This window comes from Rhinoraja longicauda, chromosome 5, assembly GCF_053455715.1.
Source record: "Rhinoraja longicauda isolate Sanriku21f chromosome 5, sRhiLon1.1, whole genome shotgun sequence".
Classification (NCBI taxonomy): Eukaryota; Metazoa; Chordata; class Chondrichthyes; order Rajiformes; family Arhynchobatidae; genus Rhinoraja; species Rhinoraja longicauda.
In genome coordinates, this window is record NC_135957.1 from 24,024,768 (window position 1) to 24,039,118 (window position 14,351).

At 43.4% G+C, this 14,351-nt stretch overlaps 1 protein-coding gene across 3 annotated transcripts in view; it reads right to left on the reverse strand.

Moving 5' to 3' along the window:
- lyst (lysosomal trafficking regulator) overlaps nt 1-14,351 on the reverse strand; it is a 170,690-nt gene that overhangs the window by 125,485 nt on the left and 30,854 nt on the right. For all 3 annotated transcript variants that reach the window (XM_078399124.1, XM_078399122.1, XM_078399123.1), the window contains exons 3-4: nt 11,444-11,639; nt 2,498-2,588 (exon numbers count right to left, since the gene is read on the reverse strand). In XM_078399124.1, coding sequence (XP_078255250.1) covers nt 2,498-2,588; nt 11,444-11,639 — 287 coding nt within the window. The remainder of the gene's footprint in view (nt 1-2,497; nt 2,589-11,443; nt 11,640-14,351) is intronic.

A 14,351-nucleotide genomic window follows, 5' to 3' on the forward strand; every position in this document is an offset into this window, starting at 1 on the left:
CAGGCCTGGCAGAGCATCACCAGAGAAGACACCCAGCAACTGGTGATGTCCATGAATCGCAGACTTCAAGGAGTCATTGCAGGCAAAGGATATGCAACAAAATACTAAACATGACTACTTCCATTTACATGACATTGCTGTGTCTCAAACATTATGGTGCCCTGTAATGGGGGGACTATGTTTAAAAACACTGCTGTAATTTCTACATGGTGAAACCAAAATGTATAAACATGGCCTTTATTAAAATCTGACAATGTGCACGTTAACCACATGTAATTTTTTTAAATTACAAATCCCAAATTGTGGAGTACAGAGGCAAATAAATAAATGATGGGTCTTTGTCCCAAACATTGTGGAGGGTACTGTATATCTTATCCCTCAGAATACTCTATTGTAACTTTCCAACCACAGATGTTAGACCCACAGGTCTGTATACCCCAGGCTTTTCCCTGTAGCCCCTCTTAAATGGAGGCACAACATTTGCGACCTTCCAGTCTTACAGCAAATTACCAGTGAAGACTCATATATCTTGGCCAGGCCACCTTTCAATTTCCTCTCTAGCTTCCTTCAGTGTCCTCGGATATATCCAATCAGGCCCCGGAGATTTGTCTACTTTCATAGACATTAGGACCTTCAACACCACCTTGGTCATAATACCAAGACACTCAAGACACTCAAAACACTTCCATTGACTTTCCCAGGTTCCCCAGTCCTCATGTCTTTCTACACGGTAAGAACAAAGGAGAAATACTCATTGAGGACTTTGCCCAATTGATTCCCAAGGACCACACCTCCCATTCTCTCTTTTCCCCTTAAATGTACTTTAAAATCTCTTGCAATTATCCTTAATATTATCTGTCAGAGCTATCTCCTGTCCCCTTTTGCCCTCCTGATTTTCTTTTTTTAGCATGCTCCTCAGTTCCCAAAACTACTCCAGGGATACACTTGATCCCAGCTGTCAATACCTGCCCCATGCCGCGTCCTTTTTCTTGACCAGAGCCTCAATTCATCCAGGCTTTGTCCTGCCCCTCCTCTCGTCCAGCTTTCTCCCCCCCTACAATCACTGAAGAAGAACCCCGACTTGAAAAATTGTCTACGCATATTCTTCTGAGATGTTGCCTGACCTGCTGAGTTACTCCAGCAATCTGAGTCTTCTTTAAATGCTGCACTCAAGCAGGAGTTCGTTGTTAAAGCATTCCGACCATAGTTTAGCCTGCTGTTAATTTTCATCGTACAGAGAATTACAGAACTTGCAAAAAAACTTTAACTTTAATATTGTCGTTCCGATTTTCTCCATATTTATAGTTAACCCACCTCGCTAACACATTCAGATAATTATCTATTTTCGTCATGAATGTTAGACAAATATTGTTCTCACCAATTCTAAGACTTGGAGATACAAGAAACTGCAGTTGTTGGTTTACAAAAGAAAGGCAGTGGAGTAACTCAGTGGGTCAGGCAGCATCTTTACAGAACATGGATAAGTGATGTTTTGGGACAGGGCCCTTTTTCAGACTGATTGTAGTGGGGAGAAAGTTGGAAGAGAGGTGGAGGCAGGACAAAGTCTGGTAAATGATAAGTGGATAGATAGGGTGTGTGTGTGTTGGGGGGGGGGGTGACTGGCATATGGTTAGCTAAAGGCCAGAGATGAAAAGACACAAGGTGAGACAAGGAGATGATAGAAGATGTGCAAATTGTGAAGCCAGAGGAAGGAACAAAGGTGGATGGGGACATAGGATCGACTGACATTTGTTTCTATCACAGGGGACAGACTATCAACTGACGTCTACTGGAAACAGATTCCCACTGTTTTCTGAACGACACCTCTGCCCACCCTGTCTCTTGCACAAACACTATCCCTTACTCTCAATTTCTCCGTTGCCATAATGTCTGCTGCAGGATGAGGCTTTCCATTGTAGAACTTCTGAGATGTCCGCTTTCTTTAGTAAACGGGACTTCCCCCCTGCGGTCATAGATGGATACCTCACCCGCATAGTCACGGAGATCACAAATGGTGGGGCTAACAAGGTATTTTCTCTCTTGTTAAAATTGGCTTTCTGGCAAGAATGAGGAATGTTGCACAGATTCTCATTCGCATTTTTTATTAATTTAATTTCTGGCAGAGCATGGGTAGAAAATTGTTAAGATTGTTGAATGCGCATTTACTGAATCTGTTAAAAATGTGGCACCAGATCAAAAGAGCAAATTATTTGCACAATAATTATACTAGAAGGGAATGCATATGTTTTAAAAGTTACATGTAGACATGTATCTTTCAGCTACACTAATAACACAAGCACAAACAATGCACTATACACAACTCGTGCAGTTTCTTTACCATGTTAAGTGCATCTCCAAAGCTTTTCAGAGAGAAAACTCTTTTAGCTTCAAGAATTTTAAGATCTCCTATAAATTACACACAGATCTCTCAACAACAGAAACAACAGAAGAACATGTGAATCAAAACAAACCAAGTTTTAAAAGTTAGATAACAAACCTGGAGCTCTCTCTTCTTGGACAGGTATCTTCCAAACAAGGGGAAGAAGTGACAGGAGTAAGGTAAGCAATTCCTCTCTGCAGGTTAATTCCTATCAAAAGTAAATGAGATAATATGAGTACAGTTTAAACCATATTCAGAACGACCCTCCAACTATCTGCCTGAAAGGTTCTGAGCATCTGTAAAGCAGGCAATATATCAAGCAATAGCATTAAATTTTACAACTGTCTGTGATTTCTTCTAAAAATAACAAAGCTGTTCAAATCTTTCATGTTAAAAGAATTCTTCACTGTGCAGTGGAAGGATACATTAGGTGATAATTAAAAGCATGCGTTCTGAGAAATGATTAACTATGACTCAGTGAGGTGACTATTTTCAGAGCTGTTCTGAGTACTACTGAAACTATAATCAAGTTACAAGGCTACGTTAAATATTTCAGATACATCACACCCCAAAATAGTCATAATAATCGCACTGAACACATTAACAGATCATTAATCAACCTTTACAGATTATGACAATTTTAACACAGCCATTCTTTGGGGACATTGATACTATGAATTTATTTTCATTTTTCAACTTCATTAGAACAGTTTTGTATGTAACTTTAAAAAAGCTTTGAACCCCATGCTAAGAAAGAAATAAACATTAATTTTGTTGCAAATAAAGCTACCTGAAAGAACGAATTCTTACATAACCAATTGCTTAACATGCCAATTTTAAAAAGTCTGCAATTCATAATACAGTAAATCCTCACAATAACAGACCTCTAAATAGTGGATTTTGGTTGGTTATCCCGTTAAGGCTCCCGTTGTGCTGCCCCCCACTTTCACCAGTTACGCAATGAGCTGGCGTCACGGCATGTTTCCAGTCGTGGGAGTAGAGAGAGCAAGCAACATGGTGGTGTGACTGGGCCCACGTGTTTAACACCCCCAACACATCTTTCTTTTCTCCCAGTGTTGGGTTAAACCTTATTCCCCCCCCCTCCAACCCCACTCGATTATAGCTTACAGTTGGCAATAAAAGACACCAGCCCCCTCCCCACTCAGTGGTCCATTATTGCAAGGGTTTACTATATTAATTTGATTAATTGAGAAAACGATGGGATGGCCTCAAAAATAGGATTTTTTAACATATTATCATATCATATCATATATATACAGCCGGAAACAGGCCTTTTCGGCCCTCCAAGTCCGTGCCGCCCAGTGATCCCCGTACATTAACACTATCCTACACCCACTAGGGACAATTTTTACAGATTGGCAGAACAATCATAGCTTATCAATGTATGTCACATTAAGGAGTCAGTTAATGATCAAGATGCATATAAAGAATAGCTCACAAGGACTCTCAACCAAGCTCAGTCTTTCAAAAAGATCAAGACTGATCTCTTACCTTATCCATTTTCCAGACACAAATCCACCAAAGACCCTTCTATTCTTCACAATCAAGGGTGACAGCCACTTGCCTTCCTAATTACTTGCTGCTCCTACATGTTAAATGTGCCCTTACCTGCAGGTGTTCATTATAACAGTTTTGCATAATTTAAAACTATTACTCACAGAACTGTAGCATGGAAACAGACTCTTCGGTCCAACTCATCCGTACTGACCAAGTTGCCAACCAGAGTGGCTACTTTTGCCTATATACCTCCCAACTTGTACCGATCCAAGTATCTTTTAAATGTCCTGATTATAGCTGCCGCTACAATTTCCTCAGTCAGTTCGGTCTATTCTATTCTTCCTTATAATAATGTATCTAAAATCTTCTGTCAACTCGTCTAAGCTATTTATTCGCAACGAGCCATTTGACATAAACTCAGCAGGACCAAAATGTGTGTCAGGTTTGGGTTGAGTCAAGCGCTTAATTAGATTAAACATTCATGTTGAGGTTGGGCTAAGCCATGCCAAGCCAATTGAACATTTCATCCAGCTCACTGGTTTCATCGGTTTATTACTGTCACATGTACCAAAATACAGTGAGAAACTTTGTTTGCATGCTATCCAAGCAAATCATACCAAGCATAAGGAGGATTTGTTTGCTATTCTTGAACAATATCTAGTGTATCATCTTAAGCAGATCAAATGTAGACATGTTTACAATGATGGTCAGGTTAGCTGACAAGAAATTATAAATATTCAAGGTCAGCTCAGATTCAGAAACCATGCAGTCAAGTCGGGTTATTAGGTTTTATACCAAAGTAAGGGTCTACTGTCAATGATCTTTTGTATACACCTGAGTGGGGTGTGGGAAAGAGGAGGGGGAAAGGGGCCAAAAGAGAGGGGTCTATGGGCAATGGGTGGATTAAATAGCAACTGGAAGTGGAGAGGCAGGGTTCAATTAAAAAGAAGGGTGCGTGCGAGAGGATCAGCGTGGACAGAAGGATCGAGGAGGAGCAAGGGTGACAGCAGATTACCTGAAATTAGAGAATTCAATGTTCATACTGTTGGGTTGCACACTACTGAAGTGGAATACAAGGTACTGTTCCCCTAGTTTCGCGTCCGTTTTCCAGGCCCTCATTCCCCCATTTTTACTATGGACGTTCAGTCATTCTACACCTCCGTCCCCCACCAGGAAGTCCGTAAAGCCCTCCCTTTCTTCCTTGACCGCAGAACCAGCCAATTGCCCTCTACTAACACTCTCCTTCGCCAAGCAGAGCTGGTCCTCACTCTCAACAACTTCTCCTTCTCCTTGGGGGGAGAGAGGGGAGTGGGGGGAGAGAGGGGAGTGGGGGGAGGGGGAGTGGGGGGAGGGGGAGGGGGGAAGGAGGAGGAGGGGGGAGAGAGTGCTGCACCAATGCAGGAGAGGTTTGGGCGAGGAGGGGGGGAAGGGGGGAGGGGTGGGAGGAGAGGGTACGGCACAAATGCAGGAGAGGTTTGGGCCCAACGGGTCCGCTTGGTCTAGTCATCCAAATAATAGTTTCCATATGTATGTTGACAGCACCTCACCATCATTTCTCCCAATTCCTTCTTTTCATTAGGCGAGAAATAGTATTGGGTAGACTAATGGGACTGAAGGATGATAAATCTCCTGGGCCTGGTGGTCTGCATCCCAGGGTCCTCAAGGAGGTGGCTCTAGAAACAGTGGACGCATTGGTGATCATTTTCCAATGTTCAATAGATTCGGGATCAGTTCCTGTTGGTTGGAGGATAGCTAATGTTATCCCACTTTTCAAGAAAGGAGCGAGAGAGAAAACGGGGAATTACAGACCAGTTAGCCTGACTTCGGTGGTGGGAAAGATGCTGGAGTCAATTATTAAAGAGGTAATAACAGTGCATTTGGATAGCAGTAAAAGGATAAGTCCAAGTCAGCATGGATTTATGAAAGGGAAATCATGCTTGACTAATCTTCTAGAATTTTCTGAGGACGTAACAAGTAAAATGGATGAAGGGGAGCCAGTGGGTGTAATGTATCTAGATTTTCAGAAAGCCTTTGATAAGGTCCCGCACGAGAGATTGGTGACTAAAATTAGAGCACATGGTATTGGGGGTAGCGTGTTGACATGGATAGAAAATTGGTTGGCAGACAGGAAGCAAAGAGTAGGAGTAAACGGGTCCTTTTCAGAATGGCAGGCAGTGGCGAGTGGAGTGCCGGAAGGCTCGGTGTTAGGGCCGCAACTGTTTACCATATATATGAATAATTTGGAAGAGGGAATTAGAAGCAACACTAGCAAGTTTGCGGATGACACAAAGCTGGGTGGCATGTAAACTGTGAAGAGGATGTTAGGAGGTTGCAGGGTGACCTGGACAGGTTGAGAGAGTGGGCAGATGCGTGGCAGATGCAGTATAATATAGATAAATGTGAGGTTATCCACTTTGGCGGCAGAAACAAGGAGGCAGATTATTATCTCAATGGAGTTAAGTTAGGTAAGGGGGAGGTGCAGCGAGACCTGGGTGTTATTGTACACCAGTCACTGAAAGTTGGCGTGCAGGTACAGCAGGCAGTCAAGAAAGCTAATGGAATGTTGGCCTTCATAACAAGAGGATTTCAGTATAGGAGTAAAGAGGTTCTTCTGCAGTTGTATAGGGCCCTGGTAAGACCACATCTGGAGTATTGTGTACAGTTTTGGTCTCCTAATTTGGGGAAGGACATCCTTGTAATTGAGGCAGTGCAGCGTAGGTTCCTGGGATGGCGGGACTGACATACGAGGAAAGATTGAAAAGCCTAGGCTTGTATTCACTGGAGTTTAGAAGGATGAGAGGGGATCTTATAGAAACATATAAAATTATAAAAGGACTGGACAAGCTAGATGCAGGAAAAATGTTCCCAATGTTGGGCGAGTCCAGAACCAAGGGCCACAGTCTTAGAATAAAGGGGAGGCCATTTAAAACTGAGGTGAGAAAAAACTTTTTCACCCAGAGAGTTATGAATTTGTGGAATTCTCTGCCACAGAGGGCAGTGGAAGCCAAATCACTGGATGGATTTAAGGGAGAGTTTGATAGAGCTCTAGGGGCTAGTGGAATCGAGGGATATGGGGAGAAGGCAGGCACGGGTTATTGATTGGGGACGATCAGCCATGATCACAATGAATGGCGGTGCTGGCTCGAAGGGCCGAATGGCCTCCTCCTGCACCTATTTTCTATGTTTCTATGTTTCGACTTTAGAATGTCAGAATTCTATTAATATCATAATTGGAAGAGAAAATAATTTCCTCCGCTTAATTATTTAGTAGTCCAAAGTCATCGTATAAAGCATTGACATAAACTCTGTTCTCTCGCTACATACCCCAGCATTATCTTTAACATTTGCCTAAAATGGACTAGACTATTCACAACTGTCATGGCATATTTATCCCTAACGTGAGTCTCAGACCGCGGGACCTTCCATCGCCCGGCGCGGCTCGGTCGTGGGACCTTCCTTCTCCCTGCGCGGCTCGGCCGCAGGACTTTTCATCGCCCTGCGCGGCTCGGCCGCGGGACCATCCATCTCCTTGTAGGAGCTCCGCGAGTCGGGAGCCTCGGGAGACTCGAGTCAGAGGTCGAACTGTATGTCCGTGGGAGAAGCATGGGGGAAGAGAAAAGATTTTTCTTGCCTTCCATCACAGTGAGGGGGTGCCTGAAGGAGTCACTGCGATGGATGTCTGTGTTAAACTTGTAATTGTGTGTCTTGTTTTTTTAACTCTGTACTGTTATGGCTGCGTGGCAAATGATTTTCTTTCAAATTCACTTTTGAATGACAATAAAGGCAATCAAATCAAATTAAATATCCATGTCCGCGTTAACCAAACTGATCTCCCGGTGGCTGAGCACTTCAACTCCCCCTCCCATTCCCAGTCTGACCTTTCTGTCATGGGCCTCCTCCAGTGCCATAGTGAGGCCCAGCGGAAATTGGAGGAACATCACCTCATATTTTGCCTGGGCAGCTTGCAGCCCAGTGGTATGAACATTGACTTCTCCAACTTTAGATAGTTCCTCTGTCCCTCTCTTCCCCTCCCCAGATCTCCCTCTATCGTCCTGTCTCCACCTATATCCTGCCTTTGTCCCGCCCCCGACATCAGTCTGAAGAAGGATCTCGACCCGAAACGTCGCCCATTCCTTCTCTCCTGACATGCTGCCTGACCTGCTGAGTTACTCCAGCATTTTATGAATAAATGGTGTACTTAAAAGGTCATTTTGAAGATGCATTTTCCATTGACGTTCACATTTATTTAGGTTAGTTCCACTTTTTTCAAAGCGTCACATGTAAAATTATCACCTTAGTGCTTCATTCCTTTCTTATTCCAACAACTCCCCTCTATGTCATCATCAGTCATTTTGGGCGGCACTGGCAGATCGATAGAGCTGCTGCCTCACAGTGCTAGAGACCCAGATTAGACTCTGATGATGGGTGCAGTCTGTACGGTGTCTGCACATTTTCCCTATGATTGCATGGGTTTTCTCCGGGTGCTCCAGTTTCCTCCCACATTTCAAAGACACGCAGGTTTGTAGGTTAATTGGCTTCTATGAATAATCCCTAATGTATAGGATACAACTAGATGTATGGGTGATCCATGCTTGGCGTGGACATGGTGGGCCGATGGGCCTGTTTCCACACTGTATTTCTAAACTAAACTAAAACTAAACTAAGCAGTCACCCCAGCCCAAATTTTCTCAACTACCCATTCCCCCATCCACCAACCTAGACTGCCCAGCACCTCCTGCTTTTTCCCACATTGTCCCTTTTGACACCACTTACATTTCTTTACATCAATTATAAATATATTTTCAAGTATTTCTTTGTTCAGGGTGCTGCAGACTACATGGTTAGTATTGTGAATTTCCACTTTTTCAAGAGATTTAAAATTAATGGTAAGCAGATTGGTCAGAGGGTCATCATCTTTCCTTCATTGTACAAATTAGACTACTATCTAAGGTGGGAATAGGCTATCAGACAAGGGACATCGTCTCACTTATAACAGCATATTCAATTAATTCAAGTTAACTGTTAGCCAAGAGAAAGATTTGTTTTTAAAACCCCATTATACATAGGTGCACTTTCTAGCTACTACAATAAACACATCAAAAAATAGATAAAAGGCAACAATAACCTACCAAATATTTAGGGGATAAAATTCCCAATTCGGCAAAATCATTAAAAAGCAGAAAACTAGAATAATGTCCCCAGGCATTCTGAAAAGGCACCGACCGGTACATTTCTCTCATCTATATACTAAAACTCTCGTTTGTTATCTTGTTTGTGACTGAACTTCAGCCAAAAAGGTACACGACAGCGCAACAATTTTAGGCCCACCTTACTCACCATTGTCACTTTAGTGATAATGCAGGTAGTTGTATTGAAATTGGTGTTATATTTTTTGTTATTCACATTTTTAAGTTTAAAAGGAGGGGAGGGGGAGGGGAGGAGGGGATGGGGGGAGTGGGGGAGAAGGGAGAGGGGAGGGGGGGTTGAGGAGAGAGGGGAGGGGGGGAGGACAGGGTGCTGCACCAATGCAGGAGAGGTTTGAGCCCACTTGGTCTAGTATTTACTAAGCAGCAAACTGCAGTCTTCACGAATTACCCCTATTTATCTACTCAAACGGGCAATCTTTCCTGTACTCAGATTTGGCCAAATTCCCTTCTGAATATATGCTATTATGTTTTTCCATCAATTTTGAGTCATTTTTCCATAGGGTGATGAAAAACATTTATAAGAATTATGAAATTTAAATTGTTAACTTCTTGTTCTACCGCATCTCAAATAAATTGCCCATGAATACAGAATCCATCCTGTTCAACCTTTAAACAACTTGTTTCCTTTAAAAAAAAATTAAGTGATATAGCTCCAACTTTAGGTTTAAATTTGAGAACAAATCTGGCATATGTTTGAACAAAAACTTCAAATTTGGCATTAATCCGATCATACTTCTTTGCTTCCCGATATTCCATTCCAAATGACACCGAATAAAATAGTCTCTCCAATAAATAAAACCCTTAAAAAATAAGCCTTTAATTCCCAACAAAAGAATATAACAAAAATCAAGGGCATAGATTATATACAGTATTGGTGTATTAAAACTAATCCTTTCAGAATACCCGCACTGTTTTTATCTGTTTTTATCTCTACGACATTTTTTGTTCAATAGATTAGTTTCAGAAGTCTTTGTCTGATGTACTGAAAATGAACCAAAATAATGTAATTCTCACTTGTTGCAGCTTTGAGGGCACATTATACATAATGACAACAATAAATATACAATAATTTATCAGTTATTCTGAGAACATTAAACCATGATAGTGTAAAAACCAAAGTAGAGCAACCATAGGATTGCAAAGTTTGTTGTGATTCAGAAGGGTGGAGATGGTTGAACTAGTGTCTTAGTTAGGGTTGTGCAGGGTGATTCAAGAATCTGATGAATGATGGAAAGAATCTGTTGTTAAACCTGGAGGTTATGGTTGTCAGACTTCTGTACTTTCATCCCAATGATAACAGAGAGAAGAGAATGTGGACAGAGTGGTGCAAGGCTTTAATAATATTTGAGGCAAAACTTCCTGTAGATATTTCAATGGTGAGGAGGTCAGTATTTATGATGGATCCGACGACAACCACCACTCTCTGTAGACCGCTTCTGCTCTTGAGCAATCACATTTTCCAAACCAGGCCACGAATCAACCAATCAGTATGCTCTCCACCATACACTTGTGGAGGTTCAATAGAATATTTGGCAACATGTCCAATCTCCTCAAACCTCTGAAGAAGTAGATGCATTGCTGAGCTTTTTTTGTGATTACATCAATGTGCTGGGACCAATACAGATCAGAGATGTTTACACCCAGGAACGAAGCCATTGACACTCTCTATTGCTATCCCGCCAATAAAGACAGGTGCATGATTCCTCTGCATTTTCTTCCTGAAGCCAACACTCAGCTCATTGATCTTACTAATGTTAAGGAAAAGATTATTGTTGTGGCAGCACTCAACCAGATTGTTGATCTCCCTCATATACTCGCTGTTCCCCGTTAGTCTTCTAACAGCAATGGTATGGTTAGAAAATTTAAGGATGACGTTGGAGCTATGTCTGTCTACAGTCATGAAGATAGAGAGTAGAGCAGGGGGCTGAACACATAGCCCTGAGGTGCCTGTGTTGATGGACAGCGAGGAGATGATTATGTTCCCAATTCATACTGACTGAGGTCTGCTGATGAGGAAGTTGAGGAAGAGTTTAAACCATTCATGGATATTTTCAGGGCTATGTGGTAGACAATATAATACTTCCCATTTAAGAACCACAACTAGGATAAAATGATCTACTGGAAACCACAGAGACAAATATAATCGTACAAATTCCTAAAATCAATAATTTAAGATTAAATTTGCAAATGCTAGAGTTGATCAAGCCACCACAAACTCCCTCAAATTATCCAAAATAGATTGCAGAATGTTATGGCTGATTAAAAAAAATCTTGATATTTAGTTTAGAAATGAGTACATTAAACACACCAATTACAATGAAAAAATTAAGTATAGTACCTGATCAACAATGGAATCCAAGGTACTAAGTAGTAGGAATCCTCGACCCCGAACTAGGTATTCTCCCAATGCGACCATGTGGCTTTCTTCCTCCTCTTCCTTGTCCTCAGACCTCTGAGACACAGCATTACAAAGCTGGTGCACATCTGTCAGGAATTCCCGTGCTAACGCGTTACAGGCACTGCTCATGTCTGAGCTGTGGAAAGAAATAAACTCTGTTTTGGAATATTTTAAAAGCAGACGACGGTCCAATCTCCTTCACTCAACTTTCAAGATAATCTTACTGCTGGCTGTTATTTTTGGAAGGAGGGTTCTTAACAGTGATTACAAAAGCCAAACTTTAGAACTAACTAAACATTATGCAATTGATAAACCTCCCTTTCAATCAGATCCAGAAGAAAAATAAATTAAATTTCACAGTCCTGGTTATTTACAAAATTTCACAGAAATTATGCATCAATAGCAAGTTAAACTCACCCATTTCACCAAAACATTTTATGCAGACATATATAACTAATTTCAAATATTAAAAAGTTAGAGTTAATCACCAAATCCTTTCCATCATTTCAGGCATCTTGTTTCACTGGGAATATCTGAAGCTTCCTAAAAGATCTTGTAAGTTCTTATATTGGAGCCAATTATTGAAATCCTCCACCCTAAATCATTGATATATGAACAGATAAAAGTCAAGGTCTAGATTCAGAAATGTGAAAACCACGTGGCATCATGTGATATCACATGGATGATCTCCCATACAAAAAAACATTACATATTACAGCATAATAGGCTTACTGTTTCATCCATGCTTGATAAATGATTTAGTAAAAAATAATGAAAAGAGGCAGTGCTTCCTCTGCAATGTTCTACATTGGTTTAAGACTTCATATGATTGATAAGTCTGTCTTTCAAACGCCCTCTTTCACAACATGCAGGATCGGAAACTGGCTGCCTGAAAGAGTGGTTAAGGCGGAAATAATTTTAACATTTAAAAAGAGCCCAGATGAGCATTTAATTTTCCCAGATCAGCATCCCCCCCTGACCTCCCCCTTTCAGACACCGAACGGTCAGTCCTCAGCAGAGGCCTTACCTTTGTTCCCCTCCGCCCCCACATCAACGAGTTCCGCGTCCGCCATGACGTGGAGCTCTTCTTCCGCCGCCTCCGCCTCCGAGCCTTTTACCATGGCAAGGAGCCCCGACCCCGCACTGATGACCCCTTCTCCCGTCTCCAACGGACCCCCTCCACTTTTACCCCCCAGTATGGCCTACTACCCCCACTAGAACTTTTTATTTCAAACTGCCGGCGTGACATCGGCCACCTCAAATTTTCCACTCCCCTGACTAACTCCAACCTCTCCGCTCCTGAACGTGCAGCCCTCAACTCACTCCGCAACAACCCGGACTTAATAATTAAACCCACTGACAAGGGAGGGGCTGTGGGAGTCTGGCGTGCTGACCTCTACCGCACCGAGGCCAGACGACAACTATCAGACACCTCTTCCTACCTATCCCTGGACCATGACCCCACCGATAAACACCAGACCTTCATCAGCAGCACCATCACCGACCTAACCAACTCCGGCGAACAGCCCTCAGTGCCTCCAATCTCATAGTTCCCCAGCCCCGCACGGCCCGATTCTACCTCCTACCCAAAATCCACAAACACAATTGTCCCGGCAGACCCATTGTCTCTGCCTGCTCATGCCCCACCGAACTTATCTCTACCTACCTCGACTCCATCTTATCCCCCCTGGTCAAATCCCTCCCCACCTACGTCCAAGACACCTCACACGCTCTCCATCTCCTGGATAACTTCCGGTTCCCAGGCCCCCACTCCCTCAATTTCACCATGGATGTCCAGTCACTCTACACTGCCATCCCCCACAAGGATGGTCTCGAAGCCCTCCGTTTCTTCCTCAACCGTAGAACCAGCCAATCCCCATCGACCAACACTCTCCTCCGCCTAGCAGAGCTGGTTCTTACCCTCAACAACTTCTCCTTTGACTCCTCCCACTTCCTCCAAACCAGAGGCGTAACTATGGGCACTCGCATGGGCCCTAGCTACGCCTGCCTCTTTGTCGGGTACGTCGAACAATCCCTGTTCCAGACGTACACTGGCCCCATCCCCGAACTCTACCTCCGCTACAACGACGACTGCATTGGTGCTACCTCTTGCACCCATGCAGAACTCACTGACTTTATACACTTCACCTCCAATTTCCATCCTGCCCTTAAATATACCTGGACTATCTCTGACATCTCCCTCCCGTTTCTGGACCTCACCATCTCCATCACAGGAGAAAAACTAGTGACGGACATTTATTACAAGCCCACCGACTCGCACAGCTATCTGGACTACACTTCTTCCCACCCGGTCCCCTGCAAAAAGTCTATCCCCTACTCCCAATTCCTCCGTCTACGCCGCATCTGCGCCCGGGATGAGGTGTTTCAGACTAGGGCTTCCGAGATGTCCTCGTTTTTCAGAAAACGGGGCTTCCCCTCCTCCATTATAGATGAGGCTCTCACTAGGGTCTCTACTACATCCCGCAGCTCCGCTCTTGCTCCCCATCCCCCCACTCGCAACATGGACAGGATCCCCCTCGTTCTCACCTTCCACCCCACCAGCCAGCGGATCCAACATATCATCCACCAACATTTCCGTCACCTACAACAGGACCCCACCACTGGCCATATCTTCCCATCCCCTCCCCTCTCTGCGTTCCGCAGAGACCGTTCCCTCCGCAACTCCCTGGTCCACTCGTCCCTTCCTACCCAAACCACCCTAACCCCGGGCACTTTCCCTTGCAACCGCACGAGATGCAACACCTGTCCCTTTACCTCCCCCCTCAACTCCATCAAAGGACCCAAACATTCTTTCCAGGTGAGACAGAGGTTCACCTGCACCTCCTCC